Source organism: Tasmannia lanceolata, unplaced genomic scaffold (genome assembly GCF_043159265.1).
Source record: "Tasmannia lanceolata isolate RefF3 unplaced genomic scaffold, GAP_Taslan_0.1 ptg000008l, whole genome shotgun sequence".
Lineage (NCBI taxonomy): Eukaryota > Viridiplantae > Streptophyta > Magnoliopsida > Canellales > Winteraceae > Tasmannia > Tasmannia lanceolata.
Genome location: NW_027518685.1, coordinates 38,299,869 through 38,322,485, shown reverse-complemented (window position 1 = coordinate 38,322,485; position 22,617 = coordinate 38,299,869). Strand labels below are relative to the sequence as shown.

Sequence of the window (22,617 nt, the reverse complement as noted above, 5' to 3'; positions counted from 1 at the left end):
GTTCGCTATCTTGATTCGTTGGGGTCAGATTATCTTCGGATGAGATAGCAGATTTATAGTTCTAGGTCCCTTCCATCTCTTTCTGAGGCATTTTCTCGAGTACAGCGTATAAGGGTTGTTCCAATTAGTGATCATCCTCTAGATGGATCTGCTCTGGCCACATCTGCTGGTGGAGATCGTGGTTGTGTTTTTACTAGACTTGGCTGTGGCCGAGATGGAGGTTCATGTGGTCGTGGTCGTGATGGCTGTGGTCGTGATTCAGGGGAAGGCCGTGGTCGCGGGTCTAGATATTGTACCCATTGTCTTATGGAGGGACACACTATTCATTATTGTTATGATTTACATCCGCAGCTTCATCCATATCGGTCTACCATTGCATCTGTTGCTACATCTGATAACCACCCCCTGCCTCTATTACACGATCTGCTTCTCCTACTCTGCCACCTGCTTCTGCTCCTGCCCCTTTGGTCTAGCGTGATCTTGTTATGATTGATCGAGTTGAGTATGAAGAACTTGTGCGCCTATGTGATTGAGGCAAGCAGCCCACTGGCACTTTTGCCCAGCCCAGTAGCTCATCTTGTTTCCTTTCTAGCGATGCTTCTGGATCATGGCTCATTGATCCAGGGGCATCTCATCACATGACTGGTAATTTCAAACTCCTTCTTTCTTTCTAGTCAGCATCGCCTAATACACCACATCCTGTTCCTTTACCAGATGGTACTACATCGATTGTTTCTTGGGTTGGTGTAGTTTCCATCTCTAAGGACCTTTGCTTATGCTCAGTTCTTTGTGTTCCTTCATTTCCTAAAATTGTCCGTGCGTCAATTGAGGAAAACTCTGAACTGTTCTGTTTCTTTCTTTCCTTCTGGACGAGGATCGGTTTAGGACGTGAGATGGGTGGCTTGTACTGTCTCAATTCTACTCCTGCTGGTGATGCGCTTCACACCTATGTTGATGCTTATCAGTGGCATTGTCATTTGGGCCACCCTCCTGCTAATAGTCTTAGGAAATCTCCCTTCGTTACTACATCTTTTGAGCCTTTTTATTGTGCGTCTTGTGAGTTGGGAAAACATCATCGTGTGTCTTTCCCTTCGTGTGGTCTTCATCGTGCTTCACGACCTTTTGAGCTTGTTCACTAAAATATATGGGGTCCCTCACGTACTGTTTCTTTATTTGGATTTAGATACTTTATTATCTTTGTGGATGATTTCTCCCGTGGTTGTTCCTCTTGGAGGATCTTTCTCAAGTGTTTAATGCATTTCATAGTTTTTACTTTGAAATTGTTAATCAGTTTAAATGTTCTATTTCTTGCTTGTGTACAGAAAATGCTAGAGAATATTTTTCTAACACTAATGGTTTTCATCATTTCCTTAATTCACGAGGCATCATTCATCAATCATCTTGTGCATATAGTTCGCAGCAAAATGGTGTTGCAGAGAGGAAGATTAGATATTTATTGGATATTACTTGCACTATCATGTTTCAGATGCGTGTACCTAAAGTCTATTAGGGAGATGCAGCTCTTACAGCATGCTACTTAATTAGCAAATTGACTCCCCTCTTCATAGTTATCTGGCCAGACACCTTTCTTTACATTATACCCATTAGGTGACCCCTTTCCATTACTTTCACGTGTCTTTGGGTGTACATGTTTCGTTCATAAATTAGGACCTGGACTTGATAAGCTAGATCCTAGGGCTGAAAAATGTATCTTTTTGGGTTACTCTCGAACCCAAAAAGGATGTAAGTGTTATAATCCCCGATTGCGGAAAACTTATGTTTCTACATATGTCACCTTCTTTGAGGATATTCCTTATTTTTCATACCTGCCTTCCACTCCGGTTGAGGTGCCTACTCTACTATTTTCGTTGCAGCCTTATCCTGTAGATCCCTCTACAGTCCATTCTCCAGTGGTTGGTGATAGTGGGCCACCCGAGAGTCATACAGAGCCTGCACCCAAAGTTTATACTAGAGGACCACGACAGATTGTTCTCTCTACTGCTCAGCCATCATCTCAGACATCTGATCCTCATCCTCAGTCGAATGCTCCTACGTCAGGTACTTCTCTTCCTATTTCTGATTCACTTATTCCCTCTCGCACTCACTCACATACTAGTGCACATCCCATTTCCCAGTTTGTTTCATATGAGCATCTCTCACCCTCCTTTCGTTCATTTGTTTCTAGTGTATCTTCTGTTTCTTTGCCTAAGTCTGTTTCATATGCTCTTGCTCATCTTGGTTGGCGAGCGGCTACGGATGCTGAAATGGCTACTTTACATTCTAATAAGTGGCGATTTGTTTCTTTGCCCTCTGGTGCAAAGACTGTTGGGTGCCACTGGGTCTTTGCAATTAAGTATCTTCCTGATGGAACCATTGCATGGCTTAAAGCTCGACTTGTGGCTAAAGGATAAACTCAGTTTTTTTGGGTTGACTTGACTATCAGGAGACATTCTCTCCTGTTGCCCAATGAATTCTACTCGTCCTGATATCTATTTGACAGTTATTCATCCTGATATCTCTTTTGATGTGGGGGTAGTCAATCAGTTTATGAATTCTCCTCGGACTTCCCATTGGGCAGCAATAATTCAGATTATTAGGTACTTGAAGGGTACCCCAGGAAGAGGATTGTGTTTCAAGAAGAATGGACATGAGAGAGTAGAAGGATTCACAGATGTTGACTGGGCAAGGTCTCCAGCTGATAGGAGATCCACGATTGGGTATTGTACTTTTGTTGGGGGTAATTTGGTGTCATGGAGAAGTAAGAAGCAAGACAATGTTTCTAAATCAAGTGCAGAAGCAAAGTACAGAGCCATGTCTTATACTAGTGGAGAATTGATCTGGTTACGTTCCTTCTTATCAGAGATTGGTCTCTCGTCTCCAGGCCTAGCTCGACTATATTGTGATAAGAAGTCTGCAATTCATACTGCAACTAATCCTTTCTTTCATGAAAGGACCAAGAACATCGAAGCTGTCTGTCATTTCATTCGCCAGAGGATTCAGAGAAGCGAAATTTGTACTGTGTTCACTCAATCAGCAAATCAACTCGCAGATGCTTTTACCAGAGCCTTCCTGCTAAGTTAAAAGATGCTTGTGACAAGCTCAGAATGTATAATATATACACTCCGGCTTGAGGGGGAGTGTTAACTTATTATGTGCAAGCCTAAGGGTATTGCAGCCATTGTATATACACCATATATAAATATATTTACGTGTGAAGAGAGCTCTAATCTCTCAAGCACGTTTTCTCCTATCTTCTCTACTCATCTTTCTCTTCTTCTTCCACTCTCATCTCTCACGTATTAAGATGTAAGATTGAACAAATTGTAAATCATACGATTCATATGATTCATGCAATTTACCCAAAGTAAGTTTTGTATAAAAGAAAAAAGAACTTTCTTTCGAAAGATCTCATTTCCTTTCTACATTACAAGAAGCTTTTGAAATCCCTCTCATTAAAAGGAAGAAGACAGAGGAATAGGAGTCCAAACGAATCGAACCAGTCAAGCACAATGCATGTGCTTGAGGACATTTACTTACATCGAGATGGGAGACGACTATAATGAGAAAACACTGATGACTACAATCTTTTAAGATTGATATTTGTCATTTGATGTATGAGAATTGATATGATCTCGCGTCTTTTTTTATTTTTAAGATTATTTTCCAATATGGGTTTGGATGACAAATAAATGATTAGTATATGTCAAGTTTGTTAGCAAACAATTCTTATTACGATATTGAATGTCTAATCATGGTAGTTTCTATTTGAATTAATGAATTTTGATGAAAATTGAATAATAGACTATTTTTTGTTCTTTAATTTTTTATAATTTTTTATTATATAGAGGAAAGTGAAGCTACACCGCCGGCTTAAAATACAATGGGCCCACATTGTTTTGGTGATCCAAAGAATTCATTTGATTGGCCCTCACATAGATAGGGTGTCCACCAAAAATCAGCTCCATAGGATCATCCCAACCCTACGATTTGTGGAGGCAAAAATGAACGTGTAAAAACCTTCACAAATTTGTCCATTTTTGCCTCCACAGTTTGAAGGGTTGGGATCATAGATATAAATTCCGTTCCGTTCCGGCCTGAATTCCGGTTCCGGAACGGAATGGGCATATTTTCCGTTCCGGCCGGAATTCCGGTCCGTTCCGGTCATTCCGGTTGGAATTCCGGTTTCCGGCGGAATTCCGGCCGGAATGGCCGGAATTCACTGTTCCGGCCAGAAATGCGGAAAAATTCAAAAAAAATCAAAAAAAATCAAAAAAATTACAAAAATGCCATTAAGGCCGTTGGGGAGTGTATTTTACAGATTTGCCCTTATTTTATGACCGTTTTATAGTTGTTGGGAGGGCATTTTTCGTCTTTTTCCAAAAAAATTCAAAAAAAAAAAAAAATCCAAAAAATTACATAAATTCATTTATGGCTGTTGGGGAGTGTATTTTACACATTTGCCCTCATTTTGTGACTGTTTTGTAGTTGTTAGGAGGGCATTTTTCGTCTTTTTGTTATTAAACTTTGGTTTTTAAGTAATAAATAAGTCTTTTAGTTCATTTAAGTGTTTCTTATATTTTTCTAACAATTTCTAATTTTTTAGGATTTTTTTCATATTTTTAACTATTTTTTTCAACCGGAACGGAAAGTTTCGACCGGAACGTTGAACGAAACGGCGGGAACACCGGAACGTTCCGTTCCAGTAGCCAAAACGGAACGGCGACCGGAACGGAATTTATAACTAAGGTTGGGATGATCCTATGGAGCTGATTTTTAGTGGACGCCCTATCTATGTGAGGGCCAATCAAATGAATTCTTTGGATCACCAAAACAATGTGGGCCCATTGTATTTTAAGCCGGCGGTGTAGCTAAGTTAGCTACACCGGTGGTGTAGCTTCACTTTCCTCTCTCTCTCTCTCTCTCTCTCTCTCTCTATATATATATATATATATATATATATATATATATATATCCTAATGAATATTATGATTTATGACACGATTTACGATTCGATATGATTCGAACCCTATTGCGATTTGCGATTCGATTCCGATTTTCACAACATTGATTAGGTTCATGATGATTGAAAAACTCTTTAACAATTTCCAAAACTCCTAAAAGGAAATAAAAGTATGCATCCAAACTACAGACTTTGTCTCCTTCGAAACTAAACACTGCCTTTCAGACTTCTTTAGACAAATGTGCCTATAAAAAAATCCACATCCTTAGTAGATAGTCGAGGTGAATCATCATAAGTCTAGGGACGATACTTTCAAAAGTCAAAAAAGTTAAGTGTTGGATGATAGCCTCCTCCATACCAGTTTTAGCTTTGAAATCCATCTTGTTAACCTTCAGAAATTTGAATGAGGTTTCCCCTTCCTCTAAGAGTGGTTGTCCAGTGAAAAAAGCTTGAGTTTCGACCTTCGCCCAAAAGCCACAGAGCCTTGAAACTTTAAAACCAAAAGACTTCTCCTTGATCATTAATTTTTACCCATCCATTTTTAGACACTTTATGGTGGCTCTAACAAAAAGTTAAAAGGGGCGCCATCTCCTCTTTCCTATCCAAATATTCAATCTCATCCTTAACCTTTCTAAAGTTCTAGTTCGAGGGATTTGAGATTCTGAAACAAAAACTACGACTGCCACTAAAGTGGTTAGAATTGCCACTAAAGTGATTAGAATTCCACCATTCATACTGAGAAGGTTTGAAGCCTTAAGGTACCATACGAATGCAATGTTTAAACAAAGTAAAAGGGATTGGCCGTCACAAGTGTTAATGTAATAAAGACGAAGAAAATGGAGAAAAGCGAGAAAAGAAAAAGGGAAGACGAGAAGAAGCGAAGAGAGAAAACAAAGAGGAAGGAGAAGGGTGAGGGAAGTCGTGACGCTGAGAATTACATAAGTCGAGCCTGATGACTTCTCACTATATAGAATTTATTAAGAAGAGGCTAATCAATATTACAATAATCCCACTCATAAGTAAAGCCATAATGAAAAGACTATTCTATGATTACACAAAAAACAATAATGATAATGAAAAGACTATTCTATGATTACACAACAAACAATAATGATAAAGGAAATATAGATAAATTTCAATACAACTTCCCCTCAAGCTGGAGCATAAATATCTCCCATGCCCAGCTTGAAACAAATCTTTTGGAACTGATCACAACCAAAATCTTTCGTAAACATGTCTTCCAATTGATCTTTTTGACACATATGGAGCAGATATTTTTTTTAAATCTAAAACATTTTTCCGAATGAAATGACTGTCAACTTCAATATGGTTAGTCATCTCACGAAAAATTAAATTACTTTCTATGTGATAGCTGCTCGGTTGTCACAAGACATCTTTATTGGCTCAACTTAAAACCAATCTCAAGTATCAGAGTCTTCAACCAGGTTAACCAGTATGATCCATTTCCAGGACTCTTACCAATGCAAAATGCGGTAGCCCTATGTCCCAAACTTAACAAGCAGTATTGAGTATCTCCATGTACTCTGCCTATGGCCTATGCAGTGTGCAATAGAACTGGAAAACACACACTGCTTTTTACTGTTCCAAGTCCAAAAGATTCACTAGCTAGAGAAGGTTTACTCATGAAAGATCTATGTATCATGCAATTTTGATGCTAATATAAAACGTACTTAATGTACATTTTCAAAGTTATCCAAAAAAAACAGATTTTTAATCAAATACATCATCAGTCAAGATTGGCAACTGATATGTGGTCGGGGTCGCAGGCATTTTTTGAGCAAGAAGATTGCCAAATAGTCACCCAATTTTATGGATGCAAGACCAAGTAAAACAAAGTATCAATGACTTTCTATGGATGCAACCATAGTTATAAATTTCGTTTCGTTTCGTCCGAAATGGACGAAACATTTCATTTTCGGAACGAAAACGAAACGAAATCTGCAAAATTTCATTTCGTCCGAAATTTCGGTCAATTTCGGTCATTTCGTTCGAAATTGACCGAAATTCCGGATTTCGGACGAAATGGACGAAATTTTGAATTTCGTCCGAAATTCAAAATAACGGCTAGTTTGACTGGATTTTGCAGAATTTATGACAATGCCCCTGGAACGGCTCTTTTTGGTTTTTGACCATTTTAACCTCAAAATGTGACCGTTTATAGCTGTTGGGAAGGGTATTTTAGTCATTTTTAAATGCACAATCAATTAAAAACTCTATAAATAGCCTTTTCCCTATCTTCTTATCCTCCACCTTCACATAAGTGATTTTCTTTCTTTCTCTCCTTTTTTCTCTACTTTCACTTACATTATCTATTCTACTAAATTTCCTACAAGTCTACCCTCTTCTTCAACTCAATCCAAGTCTATTTTGGAGCAAAGGGAAGGCATACATTCAACTTACCACTACAAGAAGTCAAGAACTATTTCCAAAGGCTTATTTCAAGTGAGTGAAGGCTAATTTTTTCTTCTTCTCTTCAACTCAAGTTCAACCTCAAGGTTCTCTTTATTTCTTTCCATTTCTTTTCTTTTATTTCTTACTTCATTTGTCCCCTTCTACTTCATTTCTTTTGTAATTTGTTTCAATTTTCTTTCTTCTAATTCATTTTCCCCTTCTTCTACTTCATTTCAGAATGAGTGGGTCGGGCTCGGGACCTTCTGCAGGAGCATCCTCTATTGGTTCGGCACCCGCTAGATCGGATAACCCGGCATGGGCTTACGGTACATTGGTTCCGGGTCAAAAAAATAAAGTAACTTGCATATTCTGTGGCAAAGTCATATCGGGTGGAGGTATAACCCGCTTGAAAGAACATTTAGCGGCTGTTCCTGGTGAAGTAGCATCATGCAAAAAAGTGACTGAAGATGTAAAATATCGAATGAAGCAACTTTTAGATGCAAAGAGAAAAGAAAGGGCTAGGATGAGCCTATCCAGAGCAGAGGTTGGAGATTTTTATGGCACACCAGATGAAGAAGAAGAGCGGGATGAAGAAGACATTGGCACACAATTTCCTCAACGAAGAGGTAAGGAAGTTCTTGTAGAACCGAGTGGTACAAAAAGGAAGAAGAAGGGAATCACAGGAGGGATCAGGAATTTCTTTGCAGCACGAACAACCCCTGGAGCCCAGCCAAGCATTAAAAGTGTTTTGGCTACTAAAGAAACAATGGATAGAGCAGACATGGCGGTTGGCATGCTTTGCTACGATGCCAATCTCCCTGTCAACGTTGCCAATTCACCTTTCTAGCAACCTATGTTTGATGCTGTGAATGCCGTGGGTTCGGGTTATAAGGCACCTACTTATCATGCTTTAAGGGGTCCCATTTTGAAGAATATAGTGGATGAGGTAAACAACTACTTAGAAGAGATTAAGATGTCATGGAGATACACTGGCTGTAGCATTATGGCAGATGGATGGACACACCAAACAACGTTCCCTAATCAACTTTTTGGTGTACTGCCCTAAAGGAGTTATATTCCTCAAATCCGTTGATGCATCTGGCATAGTGAAGAATGCCGATGAATTATACAATATCTTTGCAAATATTGTCAGAGAGGTGAATCCAGAATATGTAGTGCAATTTGTAACTGACAGTGAGCCAAGTTACAAAGCTGCTGGGAAAAGACTAGAAGCCGCGTTTGGTACATTCTTCTGGACTCCGTACGCAGCTCATTGCTTAGATCTCATCTTGGAGCATCTCTGCCAACCGACTGTATTTCCTCACATAGCAACCACAATTGAGAGGGTTCGAAAGATTACAAAGTTCATCTACAACCATGAAAGCCTCTTGAATTTGATGAGGAAGAAGTTCACAGGTGGGAAGGAGTTGTGCCGCCCTGCTGCAACCAGATTTGCTACAAATTTCATTAGCATACGAAGTCTGGTGTTGAATCGGAAAGCACTTCAGCAGATGTTTGTGTCTGATGAGTATAGTACTAGTAGGTTTGTCCAACACCCACTGAGTGAATGGGTAGTTAGTACTGTGTTGGATAAATCTTTTTGGGACCAATGCAAGTACATTCTGAACATCAGCGAGCCTTTAGTGAGAGTGCTGCGCTTGGTAGATCGGCAGGACAAACCGGCGATGGGTTACCTATATGAGGCTATGGATAAGGCCAAAGAGAACATCAAGGAGAGGTTGAAGAGAAAATCAGATTACAATCCCATCTGGAGGATCATCGACCAAAGATGGGATAGGCAACTCCACAGTCCCCTCCATGCAGCAAGATATTTTCTTAACCATGCTCTCTTTTTCACTCCCACCTTCTCTAGGCACAGTGAAGTAACCAGAGGCTTGTTGGCATGCATCACTCGACTGGTACCTGATGAAGGTACACAAGACCTCATCACCAATCAGATTGAGGATTATCGAAAGGCTAAGGGTATGTTTGGAATGAAGCTTGCAATCCGCAACCGAACGAAGTTGGGACCAGGTACATTTGAGTTTTTTGTTTAATTAAGTATAATTCATTTTAACTTTCAGTTTCTCAACAAATAATGCTTTACTATTTGTTACTTTACAGTTGCATGGTGGAATCAATTCGGAGGTGACGTGGAAGAATTACAAACCTTTGCGATCAGAATCCTCAGTCAGACCTGCAGTGCGACTGGGTGTGAAAGGAATTGGAGTACCTTCGAACACATTCACTCTGCAAAGAGAAACAGGTTGGAGCACCAGAGATTAGATGACTTGGTGTTTGTCCATTACAATCTTAAGTTTCAAGAAAGGTATACAACGTAATATAATATTTTCAACTCTCACCTCATCACTTTAAGCTTTTAAATTTAACCTTTGACATTAAACTTAATGTTTTCCTTTTCAGGGACTTGTTGAGGAAATCATCTACCACTAGTGACCCTTTGAGCATAGACCATCTGGATGTCATGATGGATTGGGTTGCAGAAGAAGAAGATGTGATATTCACGCCGGAAGACATTGGGTGGGAAAATCTTGAAGCATCTACTGTTGTGGTTGGGGCTGGGGACGACGACGACGACTTTCTCATGCCTCTTGAAGAAGATGTCCCTACTGGTGGTCCAGGTGGTGATGACAGCGGCGGCGACGACGAAGAAGACATTGAGTATGATCATCCGGGTTATGATGACTGAAAGTTGTTGCTACTAGCTATTGTCTATGTTTCACTTTCATGTATCTTTTTTTTTATGTTTTTCTATGTATCAGACTATCAGTTGGACTTGTGCAAGACTTTATGTGTTTAAGTAATGAATATGCCTTTTGGGACACATATTTTGGACTATTTATTAGTTTTTCATCTTTTTCTATTTATTTTTTATTTTTTTGGATTTTTCTCATATTTTTTAATATATTTTTTGTGTGAACGAAAAGTTTCGACCGAAATCCCACCGAAATTCCGTTTCAGTGGCCAAAACGAAATGGCGACCGAAACGGAATTTACAACTATGGATGCAACCAATATCAAATATTGAATTTCTGTTACTGCAGATCTTTAAGATAACAATAAACAATTTACATACAGGAACTTCAACTTTACGGAACATATTAGCTCCTCTCCGAGCGTCTATGAGCGCAACATCTTGAGGAGTTGAAACAATCAAAGCCCCTGTCACAGGAACCAAGAGAATCATGGTTATGACAGACAAAATCATGAGTTCTTCAAATAAAATAAATTGTATCTGGGCAACATAGTGATATTAATCCTATTCTAAAACCATTTAATTTATGGATCAAAGAGAAACCCACGATTCTCGCATTAAAGGGATACTAAATAGAAACAGAGAAGAGGGGCACATTCCCTACTAGAAAAGTGAAATGAAACATGAAACAATCTCTGATTCACTAAATAAGGCCTAATGATAAGAGAATTGGACTATGAATAATCTTGCATGTGTTGGTGAATAAATAAAAGCGGGGAGTACTACTGAAATTTCACAGATTTTGAATGACTTGTCTAAAAAAATATGGGCTTAGAGCAACATGTGCAAGCATAACGTACCTAAGGTTAAACTCCAGAGATATACTATCTCCAATTCCATACCTATTTTGCATCATGCATGCACTTCATCTAGCAGTAGTATGTCACAGCAATAAATTTAAATTCTGAAACAATGAAAAAAAGGACCTATGAGAAATAAAATCCACATTAGAAACCCATCAAGAATAAGCTTAGTCTTGTACATATTGTCGTACTTTTCTCCTGATGGCATTTTTTTTAACTATGCTATTAATTATTACCTTAGGTGTTAATATAGACAAGGAAGATTTTAGCTCATTCATTGTGATCCCTGCATATTTATACCAGTCTTTTCACTTATTCAACTCCTGAATAGAAACAAGTTTAATTTGGTTATTAAACTACAATTTAGCCATTTTTTGGATTCAACAGAATATTCAAATATTTCCAAGACATATCCCAGGCAACTATTGACCAGCTCCTTTTGAAAGTCTAGCCCAATTCCTGAGTCAATGGACTCTTTTGCATTCAACTGACCAGCTTTAGTGCTAGGGTTACAGTAATTATGAGCAAGCTTTTCAAAAGATGGTGTTCCGATACCTGCTTGAATTTGACCTAACTGATGCTCACATTAGTATCTATGTATTCTCTCGGGTGTTCTAGTTTTTATTTTTTTTATTTTTAGATTTTTAATTTTTTTGGTAGGTAAGCTAGTCTTGAACCTCTGACCTCGAGGTTGAAGAACAAAGCCTAGACTATTTAGCTAGAGCCTAAAGGTTCAATCCCATTATTTTTTTAGTTGAGTACATATCCCAGGCAACTATTGACTAGATCATTTTGAAAATCTAGCCCAATTCCTCAGTCAATGGACTCTTTTGCATTCAACTGACCAGCTTTAGTGCTAGGGTTACAGTAATTAAGAGCAGGCTTTTCAAAAGACAGTGTTCCGATACCTGCTTGAATTTGAGCTAACTGCTGCTCACATTAGTATCTATGTATTCTCTCGGGTGTTCTAGTTTTTATTTTTTTATTTTTAGATTTTTATTTTTTTTGATAGGTAAGCTAGTCCTGAACCTCTGACCTCGAGGTTGAAGAACAAAGCCTAGACTATTTAGCTAGAGCCTAGAGGTTCGATCCCATTATTTTTTTAGTTGAGTACAGTTATTATGAGTCAATTATGGTAAGGGTTTTTGTTGTACACTTTACTGAGTGTCCTTGAACTTGCATGTGTTACCAGAAGTTACTGAGGGAGCATTAGAAGAGGGAACTGATAAAAGATTATAGAAGAAAGAAGTTCAAGAACGCCAATGGCACAGGAGGAGGTTTCATAGGATTGGAGCATTAGAAGAAAAATTATAGGTGAATTGCCCAAACTAACAACTTATTTGTCAAAAGAAGAGACATAAACGAACTTTGGTCAAGGCCCTACAGTTTCTTCCATGTTTTCTGTTCAAGGTTTCTGTCAAAGAAAACAACTAATTTAAGGAAAAAAGAGAGGATTGACTAAGCCTGGGTTAATTGTTAGTAATCATTAGGTGGTGTTTGAATTTCTGGAAACGGGAATCAGAATCGGTGTCCTATTCCAATTCAACTGATTCCGGCATTTGGTTCATTTTAGTAAAATGAATGGAGGATTTAATCCTGGGACAGAAATAAGCCTGGAATTTAGGGCGGTGTTTGTTTCCTGCTTGGGTAGGTGATATTCTGATTCCAGAGAATCATAATAGAATGTTGTTCATGCTTCTCTCTCTCTCTCTCTCTCTCTCTCTCTCTCTCTCTCTCTCTCTCTCTATATATATATATATATATATATATATATATATATATATATGCCGGCAAAGAACTGTACGAACCACATCACGGGTTAATCCAAACCGTCCATGTGATGGAACAACATAAATAGGTTGTACCTCAAAAATCATTTCCATAGGCTGATCCTAGCCCTCCAATCTATAGAGGTTTCCATAATATGTTGTGCCTCTTATATCGGATGGTTAAGATCACCTTATAGATTTTTTTATTAAAAAACATAAAGGAGGGGGGTAGGATTGAAATTATTTGGCTTTAATGGGTGCCTTTGTTAAAAAGCATAAAGGAGGGCGTAGGATTGAAAATGTGTGTTGAATGGGTGCCTTTGTTAAAAAAAGTCAAAAAGAGTGATGTGTAATTCTACAAAAAATTCTCTTATTTTCTCTTCTACTATATATATATATATATATATATATATATATATATATATATAGAGAGAGAGAGAGAGAAAAGTGTAGCTACACATACGTGTAGCTAACTTAGCTACACCAACAGCTTAAAATACAGTGGGCCCCACATTGTTTGGGTGATGCAAACCATTCATTTGATGGGCCCTCACATAGATAGGGTGTGACCAAAAAATCAGCTCCATAGGATCATCCCAACCCTACGATTTGTGGAGGCAAAATTGGACGTGTAAAAACCTTCACAAATCTATCAATTTTTGCCTTCACAGTTTGAAGGGTTGGGATGATCCTATGGAGCTGATTTTTTGGGCACGCTATCAATGTGAGGGCCTATCAAATGAATGGTTTGGATCACCCAAATAATGTGGGCCCACTGTATTTTAAGCCGTCGGTGTAGCTAAGTTAGCTACACGTATGTGTAGCTTCAATTAACTCGTATATATATATATATATATATATATATATATATATATATGAGGAATAAGATTGTACGCTCGACCGTACCTAAAGTTAGGTACGGTAGAGTGCCAAATCACATGGGTCCCCCATTTTTGGTGGGCATCTAAACCATTCATTTGCAAGGCCCCATCATAGATAGGGTGCATACCAAAAATCAGCACCATTGAATCATCCTAACCCCTCTAAAACTGGAGGCCAAAATGGGCAGATTTGTGGACAAACACTGTCTGTCCATTTTGGCCTCCACAAATGGATGGGTTAGGATGATCCTATGGAGCTAATTTTTGGTATGCACCCTATCTATGATGGGGCCTTGCAAATGAATAGTTTAGATGCCCACAAAAAATGAGGGACCCATGTGATTTGGCACTCTACCGTACCTAACTCTAGGTACGGTCGAGCGTACAATCCTTTTCCTATATATATATATATATATATATATATATATATATATATATATATAGAGAGAGAGAGAGAGAGAGAGAGGATGGCAATATAGGTGAACTGCATGTCGGTGATACAGCTGGCGTGGAGAAAATGGCAATCCAGATGGGGCCGACATTGACAAAAAACTCCGCTGCTGAGTATTACAGAGCCTCTGAACGTGATTACCAAAAACCAGTTCAACTGAAAACAAACTCAAAGCTGCTATGGAGGAGGTAGAATCAAAATCACGGCTGATTCCCTTGATGAATGACAGTGCTTACCCAAACACTAGAATTGGAATCACCATTCTGTTTACAGGAGAATTGGAATACGAATGGAATGTGATGCTGATTCCGATTCCTGAACCCTTAGGAGGCGTTTGGATACGCAGATTTTGGAATCTTGGATTTCCTCAAAATCCTAGATCGGAGTCGCTTCTCTTTAGAATCTTGAATTTAAGTAAGAAATCCAAGTTTTAGAAATCTCTCCCCCATCATGAGATTTCTAAAACGGAAACATGGGATGATCTCCTACTCACTAACTGAAAGAAGGGCAAGAAATCAGAATATGACGGCTGGTCTCCTCCTCTCGTCTCCCATCTACTATCTTGAGAAAATCCAAGATTCTAAAATCCACGTATCCAAACGGCCCCTTAAGGAAATCCAAATTCTTATCCACGAGTATAAAGGTTCAGCGGATTTGGGTTACCCAAGCCCCCTTCACTTATCCCTCCGACCAAGTGGGTCCATGTAGTAAACAAGTCAAAATCTGAGAACGGTGCCATCTAGAATCCAATATTGCCCTTTCAAGGTACATTTTGTATTGAAAATGTGTAAGCCCAAGGGCTCCCATGGGTTAATCATTCATCCTACCTTCTTGTTTTGATGCTAGCAAACCAAATTGATTGGCATTTATAGACTGATGTGTTGCTTTCAGGTGTTGTGTTGTATACAGGATTTCATGTCATAATCGCCATTACACAACTCTTCACAACACATGACTTGTGGATCAAGGATCAAAAGAACCAAGAGCTTGTACCTACATTGGAGTCATCCTCATTTGAAGATGCTCAAGTAAAGAAGCTCATCATGAAGATCCCACAAGTTCCTAAGCAAGTGTCAAGAAGGAGCTTGGAGCTGAACATACCATTGGTGACACCTCATGCACCTCACTACATGCAGTGAAGATTGGAGGATGTCACAAGAGCCAAGACAAGGTCAAGATGTTCACCCGAGCCCAAGAAGTCCAAGAAAGTGCAAAAGAGCCATGAAATTCCAAGAAGACTCAAAGTTCTTATTTTTAGAATGTACTTGGAGTCCTCTTGATTTTATATATAATTGAACTTTCAAAAGGTTTTCAAATGGTTTTTATACTTAACTTTTTACATCTTTGAAAACCATACACACACCCAAAAATGTGTTTGAAAACCTTGGACTTAAAGCCCAAAGAACATAGCCCAAAAGCCCCTGATCTTAAAGTTAAAATGGAATTTTTACCAGGACCGGTCGACCAGGCTAGGCCAGGCGACCGCGGGATGGAACCTGGAAATCCAGGCTATCTCGAATTTTATCGGGCCGGTCGAGTGGGTTAAGCCGGACGACCGCGGATGCGCTTCTGTTTCAAACAAAACAATCAAATTTGGTCTAGGGAGGGCGACCACCTTAGTTATAAATTCCGTTCCGGTCGCCGTTCCGTTTTGGCTAATGGAACGGAATGTTTCGGTGTTTCGGCCGTTTCGTTCAGCGTTTCGTTCGAAACTTTCCGTTCCGCTCCGGCGAGGGGAATTTTACAAAAAAAAAAAGTTAAAAATATGAAAAACAATTCAGTGGGTATGGTGAATTTTTTGGAATTTTTGTTCCATTCCGACGAGGGGAATTTTTGGGAATTTTTTGAATCTTTTTTGAATTTTTTGCAAAAAGACGAAAATAGCCCTCCAAACAGCACCCCCACGGTCATAAAACGAGGGTAAATATGTAAAATACACTCCCCAACAGCCATACGGGCATTTCTGTAATTTTTTGGATTTGTTTTGAATTTTTTTAATTTTTTCCAACTTTCCAACCCCATTCCGGCCGGAATAAGGGGTTTCGCCCATTCCAGCCGGAATGACCGGAACAGACCGGAACGGAAAATATAGGCATTCCGTTCCGGAATCCGGACCGGAACCGGAATTCCGGTGCGTTCCGGCCGGAACGGAACAGAATTGATAACTAAGGCGACCGCCGTGGGTCGGTCGACCGAGATAGGTTTTTGAGCCAAATTTTTTGAGCAAACATTAAGTCCTCGGCAGGTGACCGGCCCGACATGGCAGTCGACCACGACGGTAAGAAATTCGAAAATAGAACAGGGCGCCCGATAGGGGCGGGCGACCGCTGTAGCTCGGTTGACCGCCGCGGTCGAGCAAACTAGCCGTTTGAGCGTTTTCTGCTTGACTTTTTCAAGCCGTTTATTTACAGTTTTACCCCAAACAGTCATATTTTCAAATACACTATATATAGATCATTAAAACCTATCTCTATAAGCTTTTGAACATTTGAGAAAGATCAAATTCCATTTCTCTTTGAGCTTCAACTTTTTATTTCAAAAGCTAAAAACCTCTTTGATCTTCCATTTCTACATGTTATCAAGAGGCCCTCCATAGGGCTTTTATTTGTTTATTTGTTGGAGTGAATGTGAGCTTACAATATTGTAATCTGCCTATTAAGAGGCATTGAGAGTTTTATTTTTATTTGTTCTTCATGTGAGGGTCTCCGATCGGCCCGTAAAGAAAGGTGAAGAAAATGGTCTCCGATTCGGCCCGTGAAGAAAAGTGAATCATGTGCAAGGGTTTGATTCTCTTGCCAAGGCTTCGTGCGACAGGCTTCACTTTGGCCCTTGAGAATGGAAAAGCTTGTTGTAAGAACTTCGAGATTATGCTTGAAATCTCACCATAGTGGAGTACCCAAGGACCCAAACTTGGAAGAGTGGAGTAGATTAAGTTGTGACCAAACCACTATAAAATCTTGGTGTCTTCATTGTGGTGTGCATTCTCTCTCTCTCTTCCTTTCCTTCTCTTGTACGTGTGGTAAATGGTAATCTCTAACCGTACTTGTGTTTATGCCTTAATTGAACAAGGGTCAGTAAATGCACTTGTGTTAAATGTTATAAACCCTAATTGCATTATGATATCCATTTGAACAAGGGTTAGTAAATGTGCATGATTAGAAAGTTTAAATCCTAGCTTTTATTGATATACATATTTGAACAAGGGTTAAACTAATTAGTGCTTAATTAGAAGATTAATTTTTAATCTCCCTTAATTAAGCATAAAATTTTTAATTGACCAATTCACCCCCTCTCGGATTGTCACACCTGTATTTCATTTAGTATCAAAGCCTAGGCTCTTAAAGAGATTTTTAATTTTAAAAATCTACAAGAGAAAAGATCTGTGACAATCCCTATGGATTTTGAGAAAGGCCGATCCACCCTAATTCCTCCATTCTTTGATGGAACGAATTATGGAGCTTGGAAAGCACAAATGCAAGCCTATCTCAAATCCATAGATAATGACATCTAAAATGTCATTAAAGAGGGAATTTCTTTTTCAACGAAATGCACTGAAGGTGACGTAAAATTATTTTCCTTGAACTCAAATGCTTCAAATTGCATCAATGCAAAAGATATTTGGACTTCATTAAAAAATACTGTTGAGAAAAATGTTTGTCTCTTTTCAAATGACACAATTTCTAGACAAAAAGAGATTTCAGAAAAATCTTTCGCAAATAAAGTTTCTTTCAAACATTAAATTTCTGATTTGGAAATTCAAATTGAAAATTTGAAATTGAAAATAAATAAATGTTTGAAAAGAAATGAAAAATTAAGTCAATTGAGCATATTTTTAATAAATAAAAATGCTGACTTATTTCAAAGATGCAATGCCTTTGAGAAAGAAATTAAAAGCCTTGAAATCACAAACATTGAACTTGTTGAAAAATATAAACATGTTTGTGAAAATGAAGAACAAATGAATGATGAACTCTCCATTAAGAATCAAAGACTTCATGAAGAAAAAGATAAACATACTTCAAAGTCTTATGATTCTAAATGCTCCTCATCTACCAATCAAAATTATTGTGGTAGAGTTGAGCATCACAATTCTGAGTGTAAGCTTGGAATTGTGAAATCTAACAAGTTTGTTTGGATATGAAAAGGTACACTCCCACAAACAAACTTGGATGGAACCAAAGGGATTTGGGTTCCAAAAGAGTCCATCTAATCTAATTAGTGAATGAGTTAGTTTAGGGGTTATGCTATATTGTTTTATCATTCACATTCTTGCTAGATACTTTAATTCATTGAATATTGTTTTTGTATGTAGTTTTCATGAGCTTAATGATATATCTTTTTTAATTTTGAGCATTAGATACTTATCATTATTCATGTTCTTAATAGTTTGTATCTTTGCTCATTGTGCTTAAAAGATCACATCTTTTTTTATTTTTGTGCTTATTGAATATCTTTTAGGAAAGCCTATCTAGGTGCAAATCACATCACTTGTGCACTTAGCATCCACATAGCAAATCCACAATAGAAAATTCAAATGTGAAAACCATATGTGTGCTTCCATGAAAATTAACCATCATTTTTGCCCTTGAGTTCAAATTGATACTTCAAGTTCATTTCTTTCATTCTTGAACTCTATTTAGGACAATTTTGGCTTTTGCTAGATCTTTGTATATTCAACTTAGGAAGAATATCATTTCTAGCAAAATTGAGTGTTAAAAGCCATGTCTAAGGAAATCCACTCAAATCCTTTCTTAAACATCTCTTGCCCTAGGTGAGTAAGTATGTTTATGCACCTAGTTGTCCTTTAAAAACACTCTTATGTGCTTAATGACTATCATTAAATGCATAAGAAATTGTGATGGGTTAAATTGATGTATTCCAAAAATGCCTAAAATGAATATCCTCTCATGACTAAGATAAAACTATCTATTCATAATAGTTTATTTTGGAATGCATGTCTCCAAGGTATTCATCACTTGACATTCTCAGGAAGTCCTTGGATTATTCTCTACAGTTCTGCATGGATATCTTTGTTTGTGTAGAGAATTGAAAATGAGTCTAGATTCAACGTATGAAACTCAATTAAGTAAAATTGAACATGTCATAAGAATCTAGTACCATTGTTGGGCAGTTTCTCATTGTTATGGTTATCATGTAACAAATTGTGTTGGGAACACTTGTTTCCCACACATCTTGGTTTTCAATGGGTCTTTTGCACTTTGTGCTTAAATGCCTTATTTTTATATGGTGGTTTGTGGATATAGGCATAGATGTTTGGACCATGATTCTTGTGTCCAAAATTGGTAGACTATCCATGAATCTCTCATTGAATGAGTCATGGATGTCTCTCTTAGATATGGGATTCTATTAATCCCTCTTGTAATGTCTAAGTCCTATAGAATTGTGCTTAATTGATAATATATATATTCTATAGTTTTCCCCTTGTATGCTACTGGTACATGGTAAAGATGGTAAACTTAAATTTAAGTCACTCAATTGGTACTCTTAGTCCTCTCACCTAGTAAGATGGAGAGTGTACACTCACTTTTAATTAAAACACTAATTTCTTTGGCCTTTAGCCAGCATCTTATCCATAATAAGCCATATGTGCCTTGTGTTAGGGGGAGAATGGTTTGCTAGGTTGTCACCTCTTTTAGTATCATATGACTACCTATAGCAATCATGCATTAGTGGCCCAAGGCTGGTTTGAAAATCATTCACCTTTAAATCCCTTGGTGTCTATGTGGTTGGACAGCCCTTTGGATTCATACATTGTATGAGTCACTTACAAAGGGAGAGCTATACATGCTCAATGTCTGTCCATCCACCTTATCATATGATGTGTGATGTGCATCACATATGATAAGTACACTCATGTGGAGCCACATTGCTCCATGTGTGTTGTAGTTGGGTCTTGTCATATTCTTTAAATTTGAGATCGTCTCTCATCTTCTGACAAGTTCCTTTGGCCTAAAGCCTTAGTGCCATATCTTTTTTGGCCTTATACTTATCTTGGATAGACTTATATGTTTCTATCTCTGCCAATAATAAGTATCTTGTTCTAGAGTTTGAAAAATCTCTAGAAACCTTCTTCATTGGACAATGCCTGAGATGATCATCTCATTGTCTATGAAGTAATCTCTTATCATGTGCTCTTAATCCTAAGAACATCTTTTTTCATGATAAGTTCCAATGGCTGTGCTTTTACATTCTTATCTATAGCCATTGTGTATTGTCAGGCCTTGCATTATAAGAATTATCAAAGGCCAATGATAATTTCTTATGATAATTTCTTGGAAGAGGGATGATTTAAAAATATTTTTGAGTTTGTCATGTCCCATCATCTCTTCCAAGATTTTAGCTTCGGAGGACCCCACTCAGATCATGTCCTTCGTAGCTTATTTATGATACCTGTCTCCTTCCATCATGCCAGATGTAATAAGATGATAGATGTACTCAATTTTCCTCTGTCCATCTCTATATTCTTCCACAGTGAATGATGAACAGAGACTAAGGAAATTGAAGACTCGGTCTAAAGGCTGGCATGTGCACTTCATGATCATCCTCTCAAGGATGACCCTTTGATGAAGGAAAAGAGTTAAAACAAGTACCCAATCTCTCATCCGAAAAGATTTGTCAAATGATGCTCCCTTACATGGAAGAAAGGGTCAAGCATTAATCTAAGCTCTTCTAAACATTCATCAGTAGAAGAATCCCGGATAGAAGAAAAGAAGTTTAGTTTTACTTCTTTCGAGAGATTTCCAAATACCACTTTTATCAATTCTTGAAGTGATAGAAGAAATGTGGTATTAATCTTCCATTTTGATCATGTATATTGAGCTTTATAGTTCCTATATATGTATACATGATCTTTTGGTTGCCATGGATATGTGCCTCATTGCTTTCACTCGGATCCGTGTGTTTATTAGACCATTTGCTTTAAACTCATATCCTCGGTCTAATAATCATCCATTCATATTCAAAGTGTGATTGTTTTATGAATGGAGCAACTCAAAATGGTTAAAGGTGATTACACTTGAATCAAGGGCCTATGTGCTTCGAACTCTAACATTTATATTAGATGCACAAAGATAGGGGGAGCTTTCACTTTGATATGTGTAAATCTCTATAAGCAAGAAACAAGTAATATCAAAAGTTATATTATAGCTTAGAGCATATCAATGCTCTAGAAGAGACTTGTCTGCTTATTGTCAAGAGATTCCCTACATGATGCAACCTGTGAATTTGAAAGGTTAATTCATAGATCCGAGCATATTCATGCTTAGGTAGATACTTATCTGCTTCAAGAGTTGCAAATGAAGCCCAAGTATTCAAATCATTCACCTGCTTAACCATTTTGTCTATCATGCCCTTTCACATAGGTTTCACCATAGGTTTCACCTAGGGCCAATGACAAATAAATAGGGAGAGAGCCAAATGGTTGCTTTTTCATGATTATATAGACCATTGTAATATGCTCACATAGTCTACTGCCCCCCATAATTGTGCTTAACTTACATATCCTTCAAAACAAAGAAAAAAAAAACTGCTTATCATGCATTTTACTTTGTTTTACATTTTGATAAGCATCATATGAGCTTTATTGTTATATCATATACACTTTGAATAACTCTTATGAGTTGTTCTTCATCTTGACACTCCACTTGCACTTTCACTTGCATATCCCTACCTTTTTGCTGTTGCCAAAAGGGGGAGAATTTTGGGAATTGCTTAGGTAGTCCAATTATATATGCACCACATGCTTTCTATTCATATATTACACTTGTGCATATAGTGAGGGGGAGCATTGCTTAATAGTTTATAGTGTTTAAATGCTTATTCATATATTTGTTTAATATCTCCTGCCTCTCTAATCAATTTGTTTGCCATCATCAAAAAGGGGGAGAATTTAAGCCCAAGGGTTCCCATGGGTTAATCATTCATCTTACCTTCTTGTTTTGATGCTAGCAAACCAAATTGATTAGCATTTATGGACTGATGTGTTGCTTTTAGGTGTTGTGTTGTATACAGAAATTTCATGTCATAATCGTCATTACACAACTCTTCACAACACATGACTTGTTGATCAAGGATCAAAGGAACCAAGAGCTTATACCTACATTGGAGTCATCCTCATTTGAAGATGCTCAAGTAAAAAAGCTCATCATGAAGATCTCACAAGTTCCTAAGCAAGTGTCAAGAAGGAGCTTGGAGCTGAACATACCATTGGTGACACCTCATGCACCTCACTACATGCAGTGAAGATTGGAGGATGTCACAAGAGCCAAGACAAGGTCAAGATGTTCACCCGAGCCCAAGAAGTACAAGAAAGTGCAAAGGAGCCAAGACATTCCAAGAAGACTCAAGGTTCTTATTTTTATAATGTATTTGGAGTCCTCTTGATTTTATGTTTAAATGCACTTTCAAAAGGTTTTCAAATGGTTTTTATACTTAACTTTTTACAGCTTTGAAAACCATACACACACCCAAAAATGTGTTTGAAAACCTTGGACTTAAAGCCCAAAGACAATAGCCCAAAAGCCCCTGATCTTAAAGTTAAAATGG

At 37.9% G+C, this 22,617-nt stretch overlaps 1 protein-coding gene across 2 annotated transcripts in view; it reads right to left on the bottom strand.

The window, feature by feature from the left end:
- Nucleotides 1–22,617, bottom strand: part of INDH (INDH1(iron-sulfur protein required for NADH dehydrogenase)) — a 63,393-nt gene that overhangs the window by 14,165 nt on the left and 26,611 nt on the right. For both annotated transcript variants that reach the window (XR_013253197.1, XM_077389419.1), the window contains exon 7: nt 10,470–10,555. Coding sequence is in view for 1 of the 2 variants with exons in the window: in XM_077389419.1 (XP_077245534.1) it covers nt 10,470–10,555 (86 nt within the window). In the remaining variant the exon portion in view is untranslated. The remainder of the gene's footprint in view (nt 1–10,469; nt 10,556–22,617) is intronic.